The 21,417-nt window shown below is 42.4% G+C and overlaps 1 protein-coding gene across 3 annotated transcripts in view; it reads right to left on the minus strand.

The window, feature by feature from the left end:
• The window catches only part of LOC128584185 (general transcription factor IIH subunit 2), a 102,988-nt gene extending 86,442 nt beyond the window's left edge, over positions 1-16,546 (minus strand). For 2 of the 3 annotated variants that reach the window (XM_053589218.1, XM_053589226.1), the window contains exons 1-7: positions 16,317-16,543; positions 10,909-10,995; positions 8,903-8,980; positions 8,075-8,111; positions 7,784-7,870; positions 3,671-3,721; positions 3,293-3,347 (exon numbers count right to left, since the gene is read on the minus strand). In XM_053589218.1, coding sequence (XP_053445193.1) covers positions 3,293-3,347; positions 3,671-3,721; positions 7,784-7,870; positions 8,075-8,111; positions 8,903-8,980; positions 10,909-10,964 — 364 coding nt within the window. In that variant the 5' untranslated portion in view covers positions 10,965-10,995; positions 16,317-16,543. Of the gene's footprint in view, positions 1-3,292; positions 3,348-3,670; positions 3,722-7,783; positions 7,871-8,074; positions 8,112-8,902; positions 8,981-10,908; positions 10,996-16,316 lie in introns of all 3 variants that reach the window. The other variant, XM_053589208.1, reaches the window with a different exon arrangement.
• Positions 16,547-21,417: the final 4,871 nt, after the last annotated feature.

Below are 21,417 nucleotides of genomic sequence, written 5' to 3' on the forward strand. Positions count from 1 at the left end.
CTGGGTTTGAACCCACCACCCTCGGCATATGGGGCTAGCGCCCTACTCACTGAGCCACAGGCGCCGCCCGAAATGTTATTATTTTTTTAAAGGCCATATATTTTTATGTAAAGGCATGGAACAGAGCAATGAAGTTTAAATTTATTATTCGTGAGGCAAATAATCATTGATGGAAGCATGTAAGCAATTCCTTATTTTTCTTGGAAAAGCAAGCAGGAGCTTTACAAGACCTAAAGATTTCCACAAATATACAATGCTGTGTTATATTGTTACTGACATAACAACTGAAAAGACTGCCTAGCAAAGCAAATGAAGGAGAAACTGCCACCTATGATCCTTTAGAATAAGTGACAGGCGTGTGAAATCACCAAGAAGCTACTGAAACTCATCATTTGATGTTGTGTTAAAATTCAACTGTTAAGGCTTTCCCCTCCTCTTTTTTTTGAGGCAGAATCTCACTTTGTCGCCCTTGGTAGAGTTTCATGGCATCATAGCTCACGGCAACCTCAACCTCAAGTGATTCTCTTGCCTCAGCCTCCCCCATAGCTGTGACTACAGGGCTTGCCACAACGTCCAGCTATTTTTAGAGACGAGGTCTCATTCTGGCTCAGGGTGGTCTCGAACCTGTGAGCTCAGACAATCCACCCGCCTCAGCCTCCTAATTGCCAAGATTATAGGCATGAGCCACCATGCCCAGCCAAGGCTTTTCCTTCTTGATGGATCATAAAATAAAGATATAATTGATGGAATCTGAGATTCAATAAAATATGGTATTCTATAAGCATTTTTTATTTCAGCATGGTCTTTCTATTAATTAATGATCAAAAGTGCCTGTGGCTCAAGGAGTAGGGTGCCAGCCCCATATACTGGAGGTGGTGGGTTCAAATCTGACCCTGGCCAAAAACTGCAAAAAAAAAAAATAATAATAATTAATGATCAAAATATCATTAAATTGATTTTAAATCTTCTGTCACTATTACATCTAATGCTGCAAAGTGAATCTTTGTAAAGTGATAATTTTTCTTTTTTCATAACATTTCCATAATACACATTCAGGGAATAACCATTTTTATGCTTTCCTAAAAAATGTTAAAACTATTAAATAATTTATAAGACTATCAGCACTGTTAAGAATCAGTTTCTCAGTGATTCAGCAAGCAATATACTGCTTTTGAAACTTCATTTTGCTCATTTAAAATACACAAAGTAAATTAGCCAGGCATTGTGGCAGGTGCCTTGTAGTCTCAGCTATTCAGGACACTGAGGCAGGAGGATCACTTGAACCCAGGAGTTTGAGGCTGCTGTGAGTTAGGCTGATGCCACGACACTCTAGGCAACAGAGTGAGACCCTGTCTCATAAATATATATTTAATAAAATAATATACATAAAATCATAAAATGTGATTAAATTGGGTTTTTAATTCAGATCACTTGTTTGACCAAACCTTTTCTAAAGCAGTTATTTAGTTTTGGCTTTTGTTTCTGTTTATTTATCTATTTTGAGCACCCTAGAGTTCTTATTTATCTGAATAAGTTTAAAAATATTAACCATTCACAATACCGAATATTTACTGCAAGTATTATAGATTCATAAAAGTTTAGAAATGAAAAGTACCTCACTAAGTCCAAATCCCTCATTTCCTCAGTGAGAAAAAAATATTCAAACAAGTAAAATGATTTGCTCAAAGATATACTACTACCTAACTGCAGGGCCAGCAGCAACCAAAGTAGTTCTCCTGGTTCTCTATCCGCTTCTTTCTATCATTTATACACAATTTTTTTTTAAATCTCACATGGTGTTGAGTACAGGAAAAAGCATACTACATTAGTGTAAGTGTAGTTTATGGCAGTAGGCTGAATAGAGGGGGAAAGGGCGCCCTAAGAGACCTCTCAAGGTAGAGAGGAAAAGAGCATCACATGTACTCAATATACGTCTCAATACCTATCCAATCTCACCCTGAAATTCCACTGCTAGGCATTTACCCAAAAGAAAAACAGACATTTTACCACAGGGACACTTGCACTAGATTACTCACAGCCACTCAGTTCACAATCACAAAGATGTAGAAACAACCTAAGGGCCCATCAACACATGAATGGATTAATAAACTGGTATATGTATACCATGGAATACTATTCAGCCATAAAAAGATGAAATTTTTGGATCCTTTGTAACAATCTGGATGGATTTGGAAAACATTCTCCTAAGTATCACAAGATTGGAAAAACAAGCATCACACGTACTCAATATCAATTTGAACCTAGGAGACTAATAATCACAGACCCATGTGAGAGAAAAATCTCAAACTCAAGAAGCAGGGAGAAGAGGGGATTCGGTAGCTTCCCACTCAGTGGGTATAGTGCATGGATTAATAGCACACGTCCTGGGTGTAGGACACAAGTACAACTCTGATTTTTACCTCTCATGTATAAATTATATAACCAAATATTTGAACCCTCATATTAATTTGAAATTAAAAAAAAAAAAGAAAAAAAGGCCTCTCAGACTCCCCAGATTTTCATCTTTATATCATACATATCACTTCACTAGCATGCATAGAAAACTACTATTAATTTAGGATAGGGGATGGGGAGAGGACGGAGGTTGACCCTACATCCCTTCCTTGGGGGAACTATCCTTCCTCCAGCGTATGTTAATCCTGTTTAGTCCATGTGATGCTAACTCTACTTTTATCCTGTTCTAGGTACAGACATGTAATCCAAGTCTACCAACAAAATACCTCATTCTCCTGGAACTTGGAGCTATTATAATGATAGACATCTGTTACCTCTCATAAAATCTACCAGAAATGAAGGCAGACGAAGCCAGGACCTCTTAAAAGAACCGTCTGAGGTGGGCATGGCAGCTCACGCCTGTAATCCTAGAACTCTAGAGGCCGAAGCAGGTGGATCACCTTAGCTCCAGAGTTTGAGACCAGCCTCAGCAAGAGCAAGACCCTAAAAATAGAAAAACTAGCCTGGCATTGTGGCAGACATCTATAGTTCCAACTACTTAGGAGGCTGAGGTAAGAGGATTGCTTGAGACCAAGAGTTGGAGGTTGATATGAGCTAAGACACCACAGCACTCTACCTAGGACACAGAGTGAGACTATCTAAAGAAAAAAAAAAAAAAAAAAAACACACACGCACAAAAAAATTGTATCTGCAATCAGCTTACCTAGAAAGGATACAGGAAGCTTTTGCTTTACTTATTAAGCAGCCACATAAACATTACAAGGTTGAGTAAATTAAGCAAAGTCCTTGAGTCATGTAAAGGTAATTTTAGGCATACCTGAGAGTTCAGTCAGTTTTTCAGCTCTTTTACTCTTAGTTACAATTATTCCAATCTCAAAATAAAAACAAAAATGATTATTAATATAACCAATTATTTTTGCTTGATATGAATTTATATAACTAAAATTAATAACTAAAATAGAAGTAATATGTGAGAAACTTTTCTCCTCGTGTTTTTGGCAAATAAATTTACCTATGAGTTCAGTGTACACTGTTTAACTTTTATTGTTATTAAGCTTTTCACTGATGTGTAGCAGAAACTAGTACATAATCTGGATCACTTAATAATTCACATATATATGCCCCATATTTTAAAAATAAATATTTGACAGCAAAGTAGGAATCTAATTTTGAATTAAATCATTTATCTACGTACCTGACTAATTGGATTTTGATCGAAATATTCCTCTACAAAGTATTCCAACAACTGTTTAGAGAAAACAAAAAGGCAATACTAGATAAGGGCCAAATAATAACCATATAAAGTATGTATGATTAATGTTTTGTAAAACCTACTTACACTTTGTCTCACTTTGTCACCCTTAGTAGAGTGCTAGGACTCCACAGCAACCTCAAACTCTTGGGCTCAAACAATTCTCTTGCCTCCCAAGTAGCTGGGAATAGCTCTTTTACTCTTAGTTACAATTATTTTATTAGAGACCTGGCCATTTTTTCAGAGACAGGGTCTCACTCTTGCTCATGCTGGTCTCAAACTCCTGAGCTCAGGCAATCCACCTGTCTCAGCCTCCCAGAGTGCTAGGATTACAGGCATGAGCCAAGCCACCATACCCAGGCTACTTCTCATGATTTTAAGCTTGTAGATTATTAAAAAATGTTCTGTAATAAAAATATATATATATTTTTGTAGAGACAGAGTCTCACTTTACCGCCCTCATTAGAGTGCCATGACGTCATAGGACTCACAGCAACCTCTAGCTCTTGGGCCTACGCGATTCTCCTGCCTCAGCCTCCCGAGCAGCTGGGACTACAGGCACCCGCCACAATGTCTGGCTATTTTTTTGTTGCAGTTTGGCCGGGGCTGGGTATGAACCTGCCACCCTCGTTATATGGGGCCGGTGCCCCACTCACTGAGCCACAGGCACCGCCCTGTAATAAAAATATTAAATAGTGAAAACTTTACTTTGAAATGGTGGGTGATGAGGTATGTTGTTTGAGCTAGCTTTTAAAAGAAAATGAGGGCAGTGCCTGTGGCTCAAAGGAGTAGGGTGCTGACCCCATATGCCAGAGGTGGTGGGTTCAAACCCTGCCCCAGCCAAAAACTGCAAACAAAAAAAAATAAAAAAATAATAATAAAAGAAAATGAAACCATTTAGCCATGTCAGAAAAGTCTAAACAGGAAAAGATCCAATAAAGACAGATGAGAGAACAAGCAGAAATGAGGATAGGTTTGTTTTTTTTTTTGTGGTTTTTGGCCGGGGCTAGGTTTGAACCCGCCACCTCCGGCATATGGGACCGGCACCCTACTCCTTGAGCCACAGGCACCGCCCAGAGGATAGGTTTTGATAAATTAGGAATAATATGAATGTGTCTGTAAACTAAGGAATTGAGAGTCAATTAAGTCGGTGGCGCCTGTAGCACGAGCTGGCAGGTTCAAATCCAGCCCGGGCCTACCAAACAACGACAACTACAACCAAAAAATAGCCGGGCGTTGTGGCGGGCGCCTATAGTCCCAGCTACTTGGGAGGCTGAGGCAAGAGAATCGCTTAAGCCCAGGAGTTGGAGGTTGCTGTGAGTTGTGACGCCACAGCACTCTACCAAGGGCGACAGCTTGAGGCTCTGTCTCAAAAAAAAAAAAAAAAAGAGTCAACTAAGTTAAAGGGGAATGAAGATTCAAATAAAGAAAATGGCTGGGCACGGTGGCTTATGTCTATAATCCCGGCTACTCAGGAAGCTGAGGCAAGAGCTCTTCATCACTGGAGACCAGGAGTTTGACACTAGCCTGAGATATGTAGCAAACCCTATCTCTAAAAAAAAATTTTTTTTTAATTAGCCAGGTAGGGTAGTGAACACCTATAATCCTAGCTACTCAGCAGGCTCAGGCAGGAGGATCACATAAACCCAAGAGTTTGAGACTGCAGTGAGCTATGATTATACCACTAGAGCAGTGGTTCTCAACCTTCCTAATGCTGGAATATATTTTCACTGTTAAAAAGGGGTCACGATCCACAGGTTGAGAACCACTGCACTAAAGCAATAGAGTAGACACTGCGAGGAAAGAAAAAAGGAAAAGGAGGAAAAGGAAAGGAAAGAAGATAAAAGAAAAGGAAAAATGAAAAGAAAGAAAAGGAAAAGAGGAGCAGGGTGGGAGATGAGGAGAAGAAAGAAAAGGGATGACTAATAAAACAAGATCCTAACTTGGATAATTAGCTACAGTGGCTTACAATTTCCCTAAAGGATCTGACGCCTTTTTTTTTTCCCCCAGTGTCTCCTTTTGTCGCCCTTAGTAGAGTGCCATAGCATCACAGCTCACAGCAACCTCAAACTCTTGGGCTCAAGCAATTGTCTTTCTCAGCCTCCCAAGTAGCTGGGACTACAGGCACCTGCCACAATGCCTGTCTATTTTTAGAGAAGAGGTCTTGCTGTGGCTCAAGCTGGTCTCAAACTTGTGAGCTCAAGTGATCCATCCACCTCAGCCTCCCAGAGTGCTAGGATTATAGGCATGAGCCACTAGGCCCAGCCTTTTTTTTTTTCTTTTGGAAACAAGAGTCTCATTAGGTCGCACTGAGTAGAGAGGGTTATGGGGTCATCTTAGCTCACAGCAACCTCAAATTCTTGGGCCCAAGCAATCCTCTTGCCTCAGCCTCCCAAGGAGCTGGGACTACAGGCATGAGCCATTATGCCCAGCTAGTTTTTCTATTTTTAGTAAAGACAGGGTCTCACTCTTGCTCAGGCTGGTCTTAAACTCCTGAGCTTAGGCAATCCATCTGCCTCGGCCTCCCAGAGTTCTTGTACGATAGGTGTAAGCCACTGTACCTGGCGTTTTTTCTTTCTTTCTTGTTTTTTTTTGAGACAAAGTCCCACTCTGTTGTTCCCAGGATAGAGTGCCGTGGCATCAAACTGGGTTCAAAGAATTCTCCTGCCTCAGCCTCCGAAGTAATTGCCACACATCAGACTAAATTTTTTTACTTTTATTTATTTATTTTTCAATTTTTGAGACAAAATCTTACTTTGTCACCCTTGGAAGAGTACTGTGGCATCATAGCTCACAGCAACCTCAAACTCTTGGGCTCAAGAGATCCTATTGCCTCAGCTTCCTGAGGAGCTGGGAACACAGGCAATTGCCACAATGCCAAGCTACTTTTTTTTTTTTTTAGAGACAGGGTCTCGCTTTTGCTCTGGCTGGTCTTGAACTCATGAGCTCAAGCAATTCACCTTGGCCTCCCAAAGTGCTAGGATTACAGGTATGAGCCACCGTGCCTGGCTTCATTTTTCTATCTTTAGTACAGACAGGGTCTCACTCTTGCTCAGGCTGTTCTCAGAGCTCCTGAGCTCAAGGGATCCTATGTCAGGCTCCCACAATGCTAGGATTACAGGTCTGAGCCATGGCACACACTCTCTAGCAGAACTTCTACATAGCTTTACTTTGTATTAACTAAAAATATAAAATAGGCTCGATACCTATAGGTCAAGCGACTAAGGCGCCAGCCACATATACCAGAGTTGGTGGGTTCAAATCCAGGCCAGGTCCACCAAACAATAATAACAACTATAACCAAAAAATATGTGGGTGTTGTGATGGGCACCTGTAGTCCCAGCTACTTGGGAGGCTGAGGCAAGAGAATCACTTAAGCCCAGGAGTGGGAGGTTGCTATGAACTGTGATGCCATGGCACCCCTCCCAGGGCGACAGCTTGAGGCTTTGTTTCCAAAAAAAAAAAAAAAGAAAACATAAAACAAAAAACTATTATGTTCTTTAAAAATGTTTTTCATAGGGTGGTTCCTGTGGCTCAAAGGAGTAGGGCGCCGGCCTCATATGTTGGAGGTGGTGGGTTCAAACCCAGCCCCGGCCAAAAAACTGCAAAAAAAAAAAAAAAAAAAAAAGTTTTTCATTTATTTTTATTTATTTTTTTATAAATAAAAAATTTATTCATAAGACAGAATCTTACTCAGTCACCCTGGGTAGAGTTCTGTCACATCATAGCTCACAGCAACCTCAAACTCCTGGGCTTGAGCAATCCTCTTGCCTCACCCTCCCCAGAAGCTGGGATTACAGGTGCCAATCAGGATGCCCTGCTAGGTTTTCTATTTTTAATAAAGACAGGGTCTCACTCTTACTCCGGCTGGTCTCAAACTCCTGAGCTCAGGCAATCCACCTGAGCCTCACCCTCCCATAGTGCTGGGATTACAGGCGTTAGCCACCATGCCTGGCCTTAAAAATGTTCTTTGGAATTCAGTATTCTTCCCCAAATTTAATAAAAATTTAAGTGACTACAGTATAAATGTAAATGATTTAGCATAAATTTAAATACCTTTAAAGTACATGTCAATCTACTGGGCTTTAAATCTTGGTCTTCCATTGATCGTGATCCATCTACTACCACATAAAGATGGCGCATCTACCAGGAAAAAAAAAAAGGACAATTTTCAAGTACATCTTTGACTTAGATGTAAAAATGATATTAATATTCATATATTTAATGTATATATTGTTAATGTATTAATTTTTAAAGTTTATTGTCTTACTATTATCTATTGTGTCAAGCCAGAATGTTTCTCTAATCCTAAATAGTTCTGTATCAGTAAAAGAAAAAATAACATACCATTCCAAGTCGAACTTGTCCATGGTGCTCAAACACTCTGTTAAAATTATACAAAAATTTTATTATAGTTTTTTCTTTCTTTTCTTTTTTTTATTCCTCACTCTACTAAAATATTTATTAATAAATTATAGTTTTTTTCAATAAAAATATGTGGACAGAGGGAAGTGGAGGGTAGGAATGGAAGGAAAGGAAAGGGAAAGAAAGAATCTATACAAAAAATTTATGGACTATCATATGCTACCCCAAATAATCAATACAACTTTCCAACACATTTTTTTAATGAAGTAAATCATTAATTTGTGAAATACATATAATTATAGGCTTTGTGGATAATTCCTGAAGATCATTTCCCTGCTGAGGAAAGGCAAGGTGGCTAGTTTTTTCCCACTATTCAGAAAGCTACAGGTCAGTTTTTCTGAAACACAACTGAAATGAAGTACTGAGGTGCGTTTACAGAAGAACAGAAAGAAAGGCTCAATGATGGCCGGGCACTGTGGTTCACACCCAGCACTCTGGGAGGCCCAGGCAGGTGGACCGCCTGAGCACACTGGTTCGAGACCAGCCTGAGCAAGAGCAAGGACCCTCCACCCCTACCCTGACTCCCCCTTCCCAGCTAGCTTGGCATTATGGTAGTGCCTATAGTCCCAGCTACTTGGGAGTCTGAGGCAAGAGAATCGCTTGAGCCCAAGGGTTGGAGGTTGCTGTGAGCTATGACGCCACAGCACTCTACTAAGGGCAACACACTGAAACTGTGTCTCAAAAAAAAAGGAAAGGCTTAAGGAAATATATTCTACCTTTTGTAACACATTTAGGAAGAGGTTATAATACCTTTTTCTCTTTGCCTTGAATAAAATGTCTTCTATTGTAGCTTTAAGTGAGCCAGACTCATCTTCTTTAAGGATCTCCCTATAAGCAATAATTATTTATTTGAAAAGATTATTAACCCAAGGGAAATGAAAATACCCACACAAAGATTTGCATGTGAGTTTCACAGTAGTATAAAAGCCCAAAATTATAAACAATCTAAATGTCCACCAACCAGTGAACAGATAAACAAAAACATGATATAAACCATATATAATAGAATATTATTCAGCAACAACAAAATGAATGAAGTTTGAGTACACTCTACAGTATGGATGAGACTTGAAAAAGCATTTTAAATGAAAGCCAGATACAAAAGACCACATATTACAGTCACGTGTCACTTAACAACAGAGGTTTGTTCTGAGAAATATTTCTTTTTTTTTTTTTTTTTTTGTAGAGACAGAGTCTCACTTTATGCCCCTTGGTAGAGTGCCGTGGCATCACACAGTTCACAGCAACCTCCAGCTCCTGGGCTTAAGCGATTCTCTTGCCTCAGCCTCCCGAGTAGCTAGGACTACAGGTGCCCGCCACAGGACCCGGCTATTTTTTTGTTGCAGTTTGGCCGGGGCTGGGTTTGAACCCACCACCCTCGGCATATGGGGCCGGCGCCCTACTCACTGAGCCACAGGCGCTGCCCAAGTTCTGAGAAATATTTCAGTAGGCAATTTTATCATTGTACCTAAGTACATTTGTACTTACACAAATGTAGATAATATAGACTACTACACATCTAAACTGTATGATATAGCCCAGTGATTTTCAACTAGTAGGCTGTGATAGGATATTAAGTGTGCTGTGAAAATTTTTGTTTTTTTTTGTGGAGACAGAGTCTCACTTTATCACCCACGGTAGAGTGCCATGGCGTCACACAGCTCATAGCAACCTCCAACTCCTGGGCTTAGACGATTCTCTTGCCTCAGCCTCCCAAGTAGCAGGGACAACAGGCACCCACTACAATGCCCGGCTATTTTGTTGTTGTTGCAGTTTGGCCAGGGCAGGTTCGAACCCGCCACCCTTGGTACATGGGGCCAGCGCCCCACTCACTGAGCCACAGGTGCCGCCCCAAGTGTGCTGTGAAAATTTTTAAAGATCATCAAATTATTTTTTTTCATCAAATTATTTTCGAAAAAAGTTCAAAGCACACTAAGTGTATTATTTTTCTTTTTACTCTTTTTATTGGTCAACATAATTTAAGAGTGCCGTGAATTTTAAGTATAGGTTTAAGTGTGCCATGAGATAGAAAAGTTGAAAAACAGGAGCAGACTATTGCTCCTAGGCTAACAACCTGAGTGTAAGGCATGTTACTGTACTGAATACTGCAGGCAACTGTAACACAATGGTTAGTATCTGTGTATGTATACATAAAAAAAGAACGATAAAAATATAAGATTACAATATTATGGGACTGCCCTCATATATATGATCCATCATCAATTCAAACAGCACATGACTATGTATGATTACATTTATGTAAAAAATCTGGGAAGGGCAAATCTAAAAAGGCAGAAAATAGATTAGTGGTTGCCTAGGGGGTGGAGGTAAGGATGAAATTACAATGTAAATGGGCGTGAAGATCTTATTGGAGTGGTTAAAATGTTTTAAAATTCGTTTATGCCCAAGAGTTTGAGGTTTCTGTGAGCTGAAACGCCATGGCACTCTACCCAGGGTGACACAATGAGACTCTGTCTCAAAAAAAAAAAATTGGTTTATGGCGATGGTAATACAACTCAGTAAATCTAAAAAAATCATTGAGGGCGGCGCCTGTGGCTCAAAGGAGTAGGTTGCCGGCCTCATATGCCGGAGGTGGTGGGTTCAAACCCAGCCCCAGCAAAAAACTCCAAAAAAAAAATCATTGAATGTACACTGCAAATCGGTGAATTTCACACATGAAAAATCTACTTTCAGAAAGCTAGGAAAAAAAAAAAGACAATATCTAAAAGCACAGAAGGTAATAATACCCTACTAACCATGTTCGTTCATAGCCTCCTTCCCATCTTCTAGTTCTTTCAGGTTCTTCATCCATTTTTGAGAATTGGATTTTATTATTCAATAATCTGCAAAAAAAGATTAGATCATAAATTTTCTAAATGTTTATTATAAAACATATCAATTAAATCTGAAAATAAGAGAGAGAGAAAACACATAAAGGTAAAAAATCAGAATGCTGGGTCATTTTTTTTGAACTTGCTCTGTTGCCCAAACTAGAGTGAGGGGCATCATCACAGCTCATGCAACCTCTAACTCCTGGGCTCAAGGAATCCTCCTGCCTCAGTCTCCCAAGTACCTGGGACTACAGGCAAGTAGCACTATGCCCAGCTACTTTTTCTATTTTTAGTAGGCACAGAGTCTCACACTTGCTCAGGCTGGTCTCCAACTTCTGAGCTTACTTAAGCCATCCTCCTGCCTCGACCTCTCAGAACATTAGGATTACAGAAGGGAGCCACTGCACCTGGCCTAGCTCATTTTCATAATTGTTGGATAAAAATATACAATCTTCATGAAACCTTTTTCTATTTCCAAGAAAGAATATAAATATTTATGCACAATTTTAAAAGGGGGAATCTCCCCTCAATTATTCTTTTATTTTTATTTTATTTTTTGCAGTTTTTGGCTGGGGCTGGGTTTGAACCCACTACCTCTGGCATATGGGGCCTGCGCCCTATTCCTTAAGCCACAGGCGCCACCCGAAGTTTTTGTTTTTTTTAGCTAGTCTTATTATGTTGCCCTTGGTAGAGTGCCGTGGTGTCATAGCTGACAGCAACCTCCAACTCTTGGGCTTAAGCAATTGTCTTGCCTCAGCCTCCCAAGTAGCTGGGACTACAGGCACCCGCCACAATGCCTGGCTATGTTTTTGTTGTTGTTGCCCTTGTTTTTAGCAGGCCTGGGCCGGGTTTGAACCCACCCGCCTCCGTATATGTGGCCAGCATCCTAACCACTAAGCTACAGGCACAGAGCTATGCACAAAATATTTTTAACAATAGAGAAAAGTTTCTTTCTACAAATTTGTAAAAAAACAAAACCACTTTGGAGATGTGTCACCAGACAGATCATAAGAATTTGGGTAGGGGGTATGGGTATAGCTAAAACAGAATTAGCTACGATTGCTGATTATTGTAAGTGATAGATACACTGTGACTCATTGCATCATCTCTCTACTTTTGTGTACGTCTAAATTTTCTCAGAATCAAAATTTCTAAATGACATTTATTATTTACAAGTGGGTAAATGTTTATGGCTCACAATTTTTAAAAAAAGACACAAAATTGAACACACAGTATGACCTCCATTATTATAATAAAAAAACAAAAGAAATATCTGTTCAGTCATTCAACAGATAGGACAAAGGGTTTCATCTGGATAATATTCAGGATAATGGAGTCTGGGTTTTCTTTTAATTTTAAAGACGGGGTCTCACTCTGTTGCCCAGATTTAAGTACGGTGGAGCAATCATAGCTCCCTGTGGCCTCGAACTCCTAGGCTCAAGTGATGCATCATGCCCAACTAAGTTTTTTATTTTTTATAGAGACCAGGTTTCACTATTGTTGCCCAGGCTGGTCTTGAACTCCTGGCCTCAAGTAATCCTCCTGCCTCAGCCTCCCAAAGTGCTGGGATTACAGGGATGAGTCACCACACCCAGCCACGATTCTTCATTCTTCAATCTACTTCTTTAATAATTAGGGACCCAATTAGTGGTGAGGGGAACCTATTACTCACAACCAAGTAACAAACATCCCTTCATATCCACACTTCTACCCTCCCCAATATAAACTACTTTCCCACCTATCCTCTTAGTTTCCTTCTTCCATAAATGTGAAATCAAAGGAATTTTAAGCATCAAGACATTAAGAACAAAAGCATACGTCTGTCACTGGCAGGAGCAAAGATGAATTTTTGTTCATGCCTGTAATCCTAGCACTTTAGGAGGCCGAGACAGGTGGACTGTTTGAGCTCAGTTCAAGATCAGCCTGAGCAAGTGAGTCTCTACTAAAAATAGAAAAAGGAGCAAGTGTAGTGGCTCATGCCTATAGTTCCAGCTAGTTGGGAAACTGAGGCAAGAGGATCACCTAGGCCCAAGAGTTTGAGGTAACTGTGAGCTACAATTATGCCACGGCACACTCTACCCAAGGCAATAGAATAAAACTGTCTCAAAAAAAAAAAAAATGAATTTATGTGAAGAGGACCATGTCTAAGATTCTACCCTCTATCTGTGTCATTGCTTCTATAGAAAAATGTAGTTAAAAATCTAAAGAAATTACCTCTAAATGGACTCTCAGAATTATAAACCTATTGACAAGTTGGAGACTGCTTCTTAGGCATCCTGCTTTCTGTGGCACCTATTGTTGTAAGAAACTGTTAGCTAAAATTCTGTATATCTCCCACTGAATTAATAAACCCCTTTCTGGTTTTGTAAGAGATTCATTTGTTTTGGGTAATCTGGTGATCCACTTTAATATCCTAAATTAATTAGAAGTGAAATGAATTTAACATCTTTGCTATGTCAACATCCTAACTATGTTGGTGGCCTTGTAAGTTTGATGATGAGTGTAGCAGCATAGTATACAATGAGTGAATTAAACACTTTGATCCTCTCTGTGTTTTCTGTTATTTATTGTGAATTTCACAAATGAAAACCAGCTGGCATGGTGGCTTACACCTGTAATCCCAGCATTTTGAGTCTGAGGCAGGAGGATCTCTTGAGTCCAGGAGTTTAAGACCAACTAGGGTAAGACAACAAGACCCTGTCTCTATAAAAAAAATTTTAAGGTTGGTGCCTGTGGCCCAGTGCGTAGGGCGCCAGCCCCATATACCGAGGGTGGCGGGTTCAAACTCGGCCCCAGCCAAATTGCAACAAAAAAATAGCTGGGAGTTGTGGTGGGAACCTATAGTCCCAGCTACTCAGGAGGCTGAGGCAAGAGAATTGCTTAAACCCAAGAGTTGGAGGTTGCTGCGAGCTGTGTGATGCCACGGCACTCTACTGAGGGCGACAAAATGAGATTCTGTTTCTACAAAAAAAAAAAAAAAAAATTTTTTTTTTCAAATTAACCCAGGCATGGTGGTGTAGGCCTATAATCCCAGTTACATGGCCAACAGAGCCAGGAGGAGCCAATGAGCCCAGGAATTGCGGTTCCAATGAACTATAATCCAGCCGCTAGACCACAGCTTCAGTGACTGAACCAGCCCCTGTCTCTAAAAAGAAAAATAGAATTTAATAAAAAAAATGACAACCTTGGCTGGGCGCAGTGGCTACACCTGTAATCCACTTTTTTTTTTTTTCCCTGCAGTTTTTGGCTAGGGCTGGGTTTGAACCAGGCATCTCCGGTATGTGGGGCTGGCGCCTTATTCCTTTGAGCCACAGGCATCGCCCCCCTTTTTTTTTTTTTTCAATTCTGTCACTCTTAGAAGCCTGAGGCAGGAGGACTACTAGACCTCAGGAGTTGACACCAGCCTGACCAAGAGCTAGACCATCTCTACTGAAAACAGAAAACTTAGCTGGGCAGTTGTGGCAGGTACCTATAGTCCCAGCTACTCGGCAGCATGAGGCAGGGGGATCATTTGAATCCAGGATATTGAGGCTGCAGTGAGCTAAGCTGTGGCCAGGGCACTCTATCCTGCAGCAACAGAGTAGACTCTGTCAATTAAAAAAGAAAAAAAAAAAAGGAAAGAAAGAAAGGAAAAAGAGGGTGGCACCTGTGGCTCCAGGAGTAGGGCGCCAGCCTCATATACCGGAGGTGGCGGGTTCAAGCCTGCCCCTGGCCAAAAATTGCAAAAAAAAAGGAAAAAGAAAGTCTTGCATAATGTTCTCAATGTTTTCTTTCTTTATTTATTCATTCATCTTTTCATTTATTTATTTAGATTTGTTTATTTATTCATTTATTTATTTAGATTTATTTACAGACAGAATCTCACTCTGTCACCCTGGGCAGAGTGCCCTGGAGTTGTCAGAGCTCACAACCTCAAACTCTTGGGCTTAAGAGCCCCCTTGCCTGGGCCTCATGAGTAGCTGGGACTACGGGTACCAGCCACATCTGGCTAGTTTTTCTTTCCTTTTTTTTTTTTTTTTGAGACAAAGAGTCTCAAGCTGTCCCCCTAGGTAGAGTGCCATGGCATCATAGCTCACAGCAACTTCCAACTCTTGGGCTCAAATGATCCTCTTGTCTCAGTTTTTCTATTTTTAGTAGAGACAGGGTCTTGCTTTTTCCTCAGACTAGTCTGGAACTTGTGAGCTCAAGCAATCCACCCACCACAGCCTCCCAGGGAGCTAGGATTATAGGAGTGAGCCTCTGCATCCAGTCCCAGCTAGTTTTTCTACTGTTAAGAGAGACTGTGTTTCCCTCTTGCTCAGACTGGTCTCCAACTCCTAAATTCAGGCAATCCACCCACCTCTGCCTTCCAACGTGCTAGTATTACAAGCATGAGCCACTAAGTCCAGCCCAGCCTATGTTTTCAATGTTTTAAAACTCAAATTCTTGGCTTGGCACCTGCAGCTCAAGTGGCTAAGGCACCAGCCACATACACCAGAGGTGGCAGGTTAGAATCCAGCCTGAGCCTTCCAAACAACAGTGATAACTACAACCAAAAAAATAGCAGGGCGTTGTGGCAGGTGCTTGTAGTCCCTGCTACTTGGTAGGCTGAGGCAAGAGAATCGCTTAAGCCCAGGAGTTGGAGGTTGCTGTGAGCTGATGCGCTGACACTCTACCCAGGGTGACAGCTTGAGGCTCTGTCTCAAAAAAATAAAAAGAAAATAAAAAGAAAACCCTCAAATTCTTAAAGATGTGGCTATTGATCTATCACAACAATTATACTGTATTTTCAGTTTATTATTATTTATTTTCTCAAGTTCAGAAACAGAGTAGAAACTGGAAGGTAGACTCTGGGCTCAGTGTATGCAAGGACTCAATTAGAGCTGCCTGCAAAGAGAAATCACTGAGACAGAGAATAGGAGGTGGAAAGATTTCCAGTGGCCCATGACTTCCCAATAATCCATCTTCTTCAAAATATCGCTGATCCGTTTCCTGGAATACAACCCTAGAAAAGCCACAATCCCTAACATAAGCGTATGGGTATGAATTCGTATTACAAGAGCCCGGAATGCTATCAGCAAACATCGCGATTTATGAAGCTTTTCCTCACACCTTACCCCGCCAAGCACTGTGAAACAGGCAAGGGTGATTACTATCCCTGTTTTTCAGGTATGGAACTCTAGGCTCAGAGGTTTGTAACTTGCACGAGGCCACAGAGCTGGTGGCAGGTCACAAACTCCACAATTCCGCAAAAGTCGCACACTCTCAGGGAGGGAGAGCTATTCCCCAGACTGTAGCCCCGGGTGCTTCCCCAGGAGGCCGCTTCCCTCCCGCCTTCACACACTCCCTCATACCCTCCTTCCCCAGGAGGCCAGCTGGGGTAATTCCACTCCGTCCCCGGCTTCGGAAGCTTTCTGGTCTCCTAGCTAGCCAGGAATCCTAGCCCGCCTCGACGCGACGTAACGTACTCACGGATCCGGCCCAGCCAACGCTATGACGGAAGCCCCGCTCAGCCACTCTAGGAGCGCCACTGAAGTCCTTCCGCCGCGCGCTGCGGCCACGCAGAATCGTTCCGGCTACTACGAGCGGAAGCTGTCCGAGGGAGGCGCTCGAGAGGAAGGAGTCCCGGAACTGACTTAGATGAGGTACGGGAAGGGACCGCCTGCGCGCCTACCAGCTGAGTTTCACAAAGAATTGTCAAGAGTGGTCACCATTCTCTCTGGGTAGGTCAGATGCTTAGCAGCGGTCCACTTGGGCTCCAAGGAACTTGATTCTGTTTTTAAAGGTTGAGATGAAGGACTCAGTATTCTGTTGCTCTTACTGTTGATACAACAGATGCACTGAGTGCCGACTTTGGGCCTGATAGAGTTCTAAGCCCTGAGGAAATAGCAATGAAAAACTGACAAAAATCCTTGCCCTTGTGGAGTTTTCCTTCTAGGAGGGAATGAAGGCTATGAAGAAAAATACATATTACGTCAAATGACAATAGAGGGCTCGGCGCCCATAGCTCAGTGAGTACAACGCCAGTCACATCCACCGAGGCTGGCGGGTTCGAGCCATGCCCAGGCCAGCTAAACAAAATGACAACTGCAACCAAAAGTAGCTGGGCGTTGTGACAGGCACCCTGAAGTCCCAGCTACTTAGGAGACTGAGGCAAGAGAATGGCTTAAACCCAAGAATTTGAGATTGCTGTGAGCTGTGACGCTACTGCACTCTACTGAGAGCGACAAAGTGACACTCTGGCTAAAAAAAAAAAGTGACAGGAGTGCTATAGGGAAAAATTAAGTGTCCAAGGGGAAAGGGTTGCAGTCAACTATTTTAAATTGCACGTGAACTTTATGGACTCCCTGTATAGGGTGATTAGAGGAGTCCTCCTTACACAGTTGCACCATGACCCAAATGCTGGAGAGAGTTAACTCCTCTCATACCTGGGAAAAGAGCTCTCTAAGCAAAAGGAACTTTAAGGGCAAAAGGACTACAAGAATGAAGAGGAGGTAAATGGTGGGAGCTGAGATCAGAAGTGTAAGGTGGGGGTGAGCAGTTGTGAGTATTTTTCAGTTTTTGGCCAGGGCTGGGTTTGAACCCACCACCTCCAGCATATGGGGGCAGCACCCTACTCCTTTGAGCCACAGGCACTGCCCAGCAGTTCTGAGTATTGTAAGAACTTTGGATGAGAAGGAATTATGATGGCTTAGACCACTGTGGTATGGCAGTGCAGCTAGTGAGAAGTGATTGATAGGATTCTAAATCTTGCTGCTAAACTGGGTGTGCATTATGAAAAAAAAAAAAGAAATCAGTGATGACTTCAATGTTTTTTAGCTGAACCACTGAAAGTTTGGAGTTGGAATTACTGAGAGGTTGTGGAGGGGGTAAGATTAGCTCATTTTTGGACAAGTTGTTTCTGATTCCTGTTAATACAAGTGAAATCGCTATCATTTCTCACCCTTGAGGATCAGTAAAAGGGAAGAGCAGGGACAGGAGGGGAAGACCAGAAAGAAAAAGCACAAGCTAGGGCCTCTTTCCTTCCCCATGAACATATTCATCCCCTCCCTTGCCTGTATTATTTTTTTGGTACCAAATTCTTCCCATTTCTGTTTTGCCTTTAGCAAAAGTATAAACAGAAGGTATCCTGCACAATAGTGGGGAAAAAAACAGACCTGGATTTAAAATCAGCCTCTTACACACTAGTTGGGTGACCTCAAGCAAGTCACGATCCACGCCTGTAAATTGATCTGTAAAATGGGGGCGGGGGGGTGACAGGTATTCCTATCTAACCTACAGGGCTTAGTAGCAATTCTACAGTCAGTATCATTTCCTCTCAGGGAAAAGGGCTTACTGTTTTGTTTTGTTTTGTTTTTGAGACAGAGTCTCAAGCTGTCGCCCTGGGTAGAGTGCCGTGGTTCACACTCACAGCGACCTCAAATTCTTGGACTTAATCAATTCTCTTGCCTCAGCCTCCCAAGTAGCTGGGACTACAGGCGTCCGCCAAAGACCCGGCTATTTTTTGGTTGTAGTTGTCATTGTTGTTTGGCAGGCCCAGGCTGGATTCAAACCCGCCAGCTCTGGTGTATTGTGGCCGGTGCCCTAGCCACTGAGCTCCAGGCACCAAGCCACTGTTTAGTTTTCATGTTGTCTTTGCATGAACAAAATTTTATTTTATTTTATTTATTTATTTGAGACAGAGTCTCACTATGTCACCGAGTGCCATGCGTCACAGCTCACAGTAACCTTCAAACACTTGGGCTTAAGTGATTCTCTTGCCTCAGCCTCGCTAGTAGATGGGACTTCAGGCACCTGCCACAATGCCTGGCTATTTTTAGAGACGGGGGTCTCGCTCTTGCTCAGGCTGGTCTTGAACCTGTGAGCTCACCTGCCTCTGCCTCCGAGAGTGCTAGGATTATAGTCATGAGCCACTGTGCCTGGCCATGAACTAAATTTTAAAAGGGATAGAAGGAGAAATTGCCATTGCTGATTGTTTCCCAGGGCCAGGAGGCTTCTGTCCTTATCCCTTCACAGGACTCACACACAAATTCCACTTTCCTTTCCTTATATTCTAACTGGCCATCCTATTCAAAGATGTAATGCATTCCAATAGGACAAAACAATCACAATCCTAGACCCAAGTTTCTTTTTTTTGTAGAGACAGAGTCTCACTTTACCGCCCTCGGTAGAGTGCCATGCCGTCACAGGACTCACAGCAATCTCCAGCTCTTGGGTTTTTGCGATTCTCCTGCCTCAGCCTCCGGAGCAGGTGGGACTACAGGCGCCCGCCACAACGCCCGGCTATTTTGTTGTTGCAGTTCGGCCGGGGCTGGGTTTGAACCCACCACCCTCGGTATATGGGGCCGGTGCCCCACTCACTGAGCCAAACTGCAACAAAAAAATAGCCGGGCGTTTTGGTGGGCACCTGTAGTCCTAGCTACTGGGAAGGCTGAGGCAAGAGAATTGCCTAAGCCCAAGAGCTGGAGGTTGCTGTGAGCTGTGACACCACAGCACTCTATGGAGGGCAACTGAGTGAAACTCTGTCTCAAAAAAAAAAAAAATGGAAGGGGGAAGGAAGGAAGGTGGAAAAGAACAGAAGATTCCTCAATAAATTTAAAGTGTATTTGTGGGCTCTGCACCTGTGGCTCAAGCAGCTAAGGCGCCAGCCACATACACCTGAGCCGACAGTTTAGAATCCAGCCCGGGCCCGCCAAACAACAATGACAGCTGCAACCAAAAAATAGCTGGGTGCTATGGCAGGCGCCTGTAGTCCCAGCTACTTGGTAGGCAGAGGCTGGAGAATTGCTTGAGCCCCGGAGTTTGAAGTTGCTGTGAGCTGTGATGCCACAGCACTCCACCCAGGGTGACAGCTTGAGGCTCTGTCTCACAATAAATAAACAAAGTGTATTTGTGAAAAGAGGAAGCTGAAATATTTCAACTTTTCCCAACTGTAATATTAGCAGGCATGGTAGTGCACGGCTGTAGTCATGGCTACTTGGAAAGCAGAAGCAGGAAGATCACTGGAGCCCAGCAGTTTGAGGTTGCAGTGAGCTATGATGATGCCACTGCATTTAGAACAGAGTGGGACCCTACTCTGTATAGATTTAAGATTCAACTAGGATGGTACCAAGCAAAACAAAATATGCATAAATTCATGGTAATCTCTAAGCATAATTTTGACTAATGTTCTAATCATGTACAAAGTAGTAGGGTAAGTCATCTAACCTAGGCAAATGTTTTTTCAGCTTTTAAAACAAAAAGGTAATTATAAAGAACGGGACAATCTATTCTTTGACCATGGGTGACTAGACATAACCCATGAGGTTAAAAAATTCATGAACAGGTGGCGCCTGTGGCTCAGTCGGTAAGGCGCCAGCCCCATATACCGAGGGTAGCGGGTTCAAACCCGGCCCCGGCCAAATTGCAACCAAAAAATAGCCAGGCGTTGTGGCAGGCGCCTGTAGTCCCAGCTACTCGGGAGGCTGAGGCAAGAGAATCGCTTAAGCCCAGGAGTTGGAGGTTGCTGTGAGCTGTGTGATGCCACGGCACTCTACTGAGGGCCATAAAGTGAGACTCTGTCTCTACAAAAAAAAAAAAAATCATGAACAGCTCAACCAGTGGAATCAAACTGGTTGAATGTATGAGAATAGAAGACTCACCCTGAAAAGCATGTAACTTGTAAGACTGGGAGAGGTGAACTTGTCTATTCCAGTATGTTTAATCATTCATGCACAGGGTCTAACTCTGCTGTCCAGGCTAGAGTGCAGTGCCACAATCGTAGTGCCTCTTGAGTAGCTAGTACCACCGAGGCATGCCTACCCTTGGCTAATTTATATTTTAAGTAGAATTGGGGTCTGGCTGTGTTGCCACTCTGATCTCAAACTTTTGGCCTCAAGGGATCCTCCCATCTCAGCCTCCCATAGTGCTAGGATTATAGACATGAGACACTGTGCAGGGCCAATTCCAATACCTTTACTTGGAAACCAATCATACCAGACTCGTTTAAAACCTCCAGAAACAATAAGAGTATCCAGTTAATCATGAGCATGGTATGTAATCATTATTTGTTCTGTTCTAAAAAAGCATTTGTCCAGTGGTGCCTGTGGCTCAAAAGAGTAGGGCGCCGGCCCCATAGGCCGGAGGTGGTGGGTTCAAACCCAGCCCTGGCCAAAAACTGCACAAAAAAAAAAAAAAAAAAAAAGCATTTGTCCATCATCTATAGATGTCAAAATGCCAAGCCTAATGTATTATCTGCCTAGAATTCAAAAGAATTTACTTCCTAAGGCTGCACCAGCACAGGCCAAACATATTGAATGACACATATACTTTTTTTTGAGACAGAATCTCACCATGTTGCACTCAGTAGAGTGCCGTAGCATCATAGCTCATAGCAACCTCCAACTCCTGAGCTCAAGTAATCCTCTTGTCTCAGCCTCCCAAGTAGCTGGAACTACAAGTGTAGTTCCTCAGCCT

The sequence above is a fragment of the Nycticebus coucang genome, chromosome 1, assembly GCF_027406575.1.
Source record: "Nycticebus coucang isolate mNycCou1 chromosome 1, mNycCou1.pri, whole genome shotgun sequence".
Taxonomy (NCBI): Eukaryota; Metazoa; Chordata; class Mammalia; order Primates; family Lorisidae; genus Nycticebus; species Nycticebus coucang.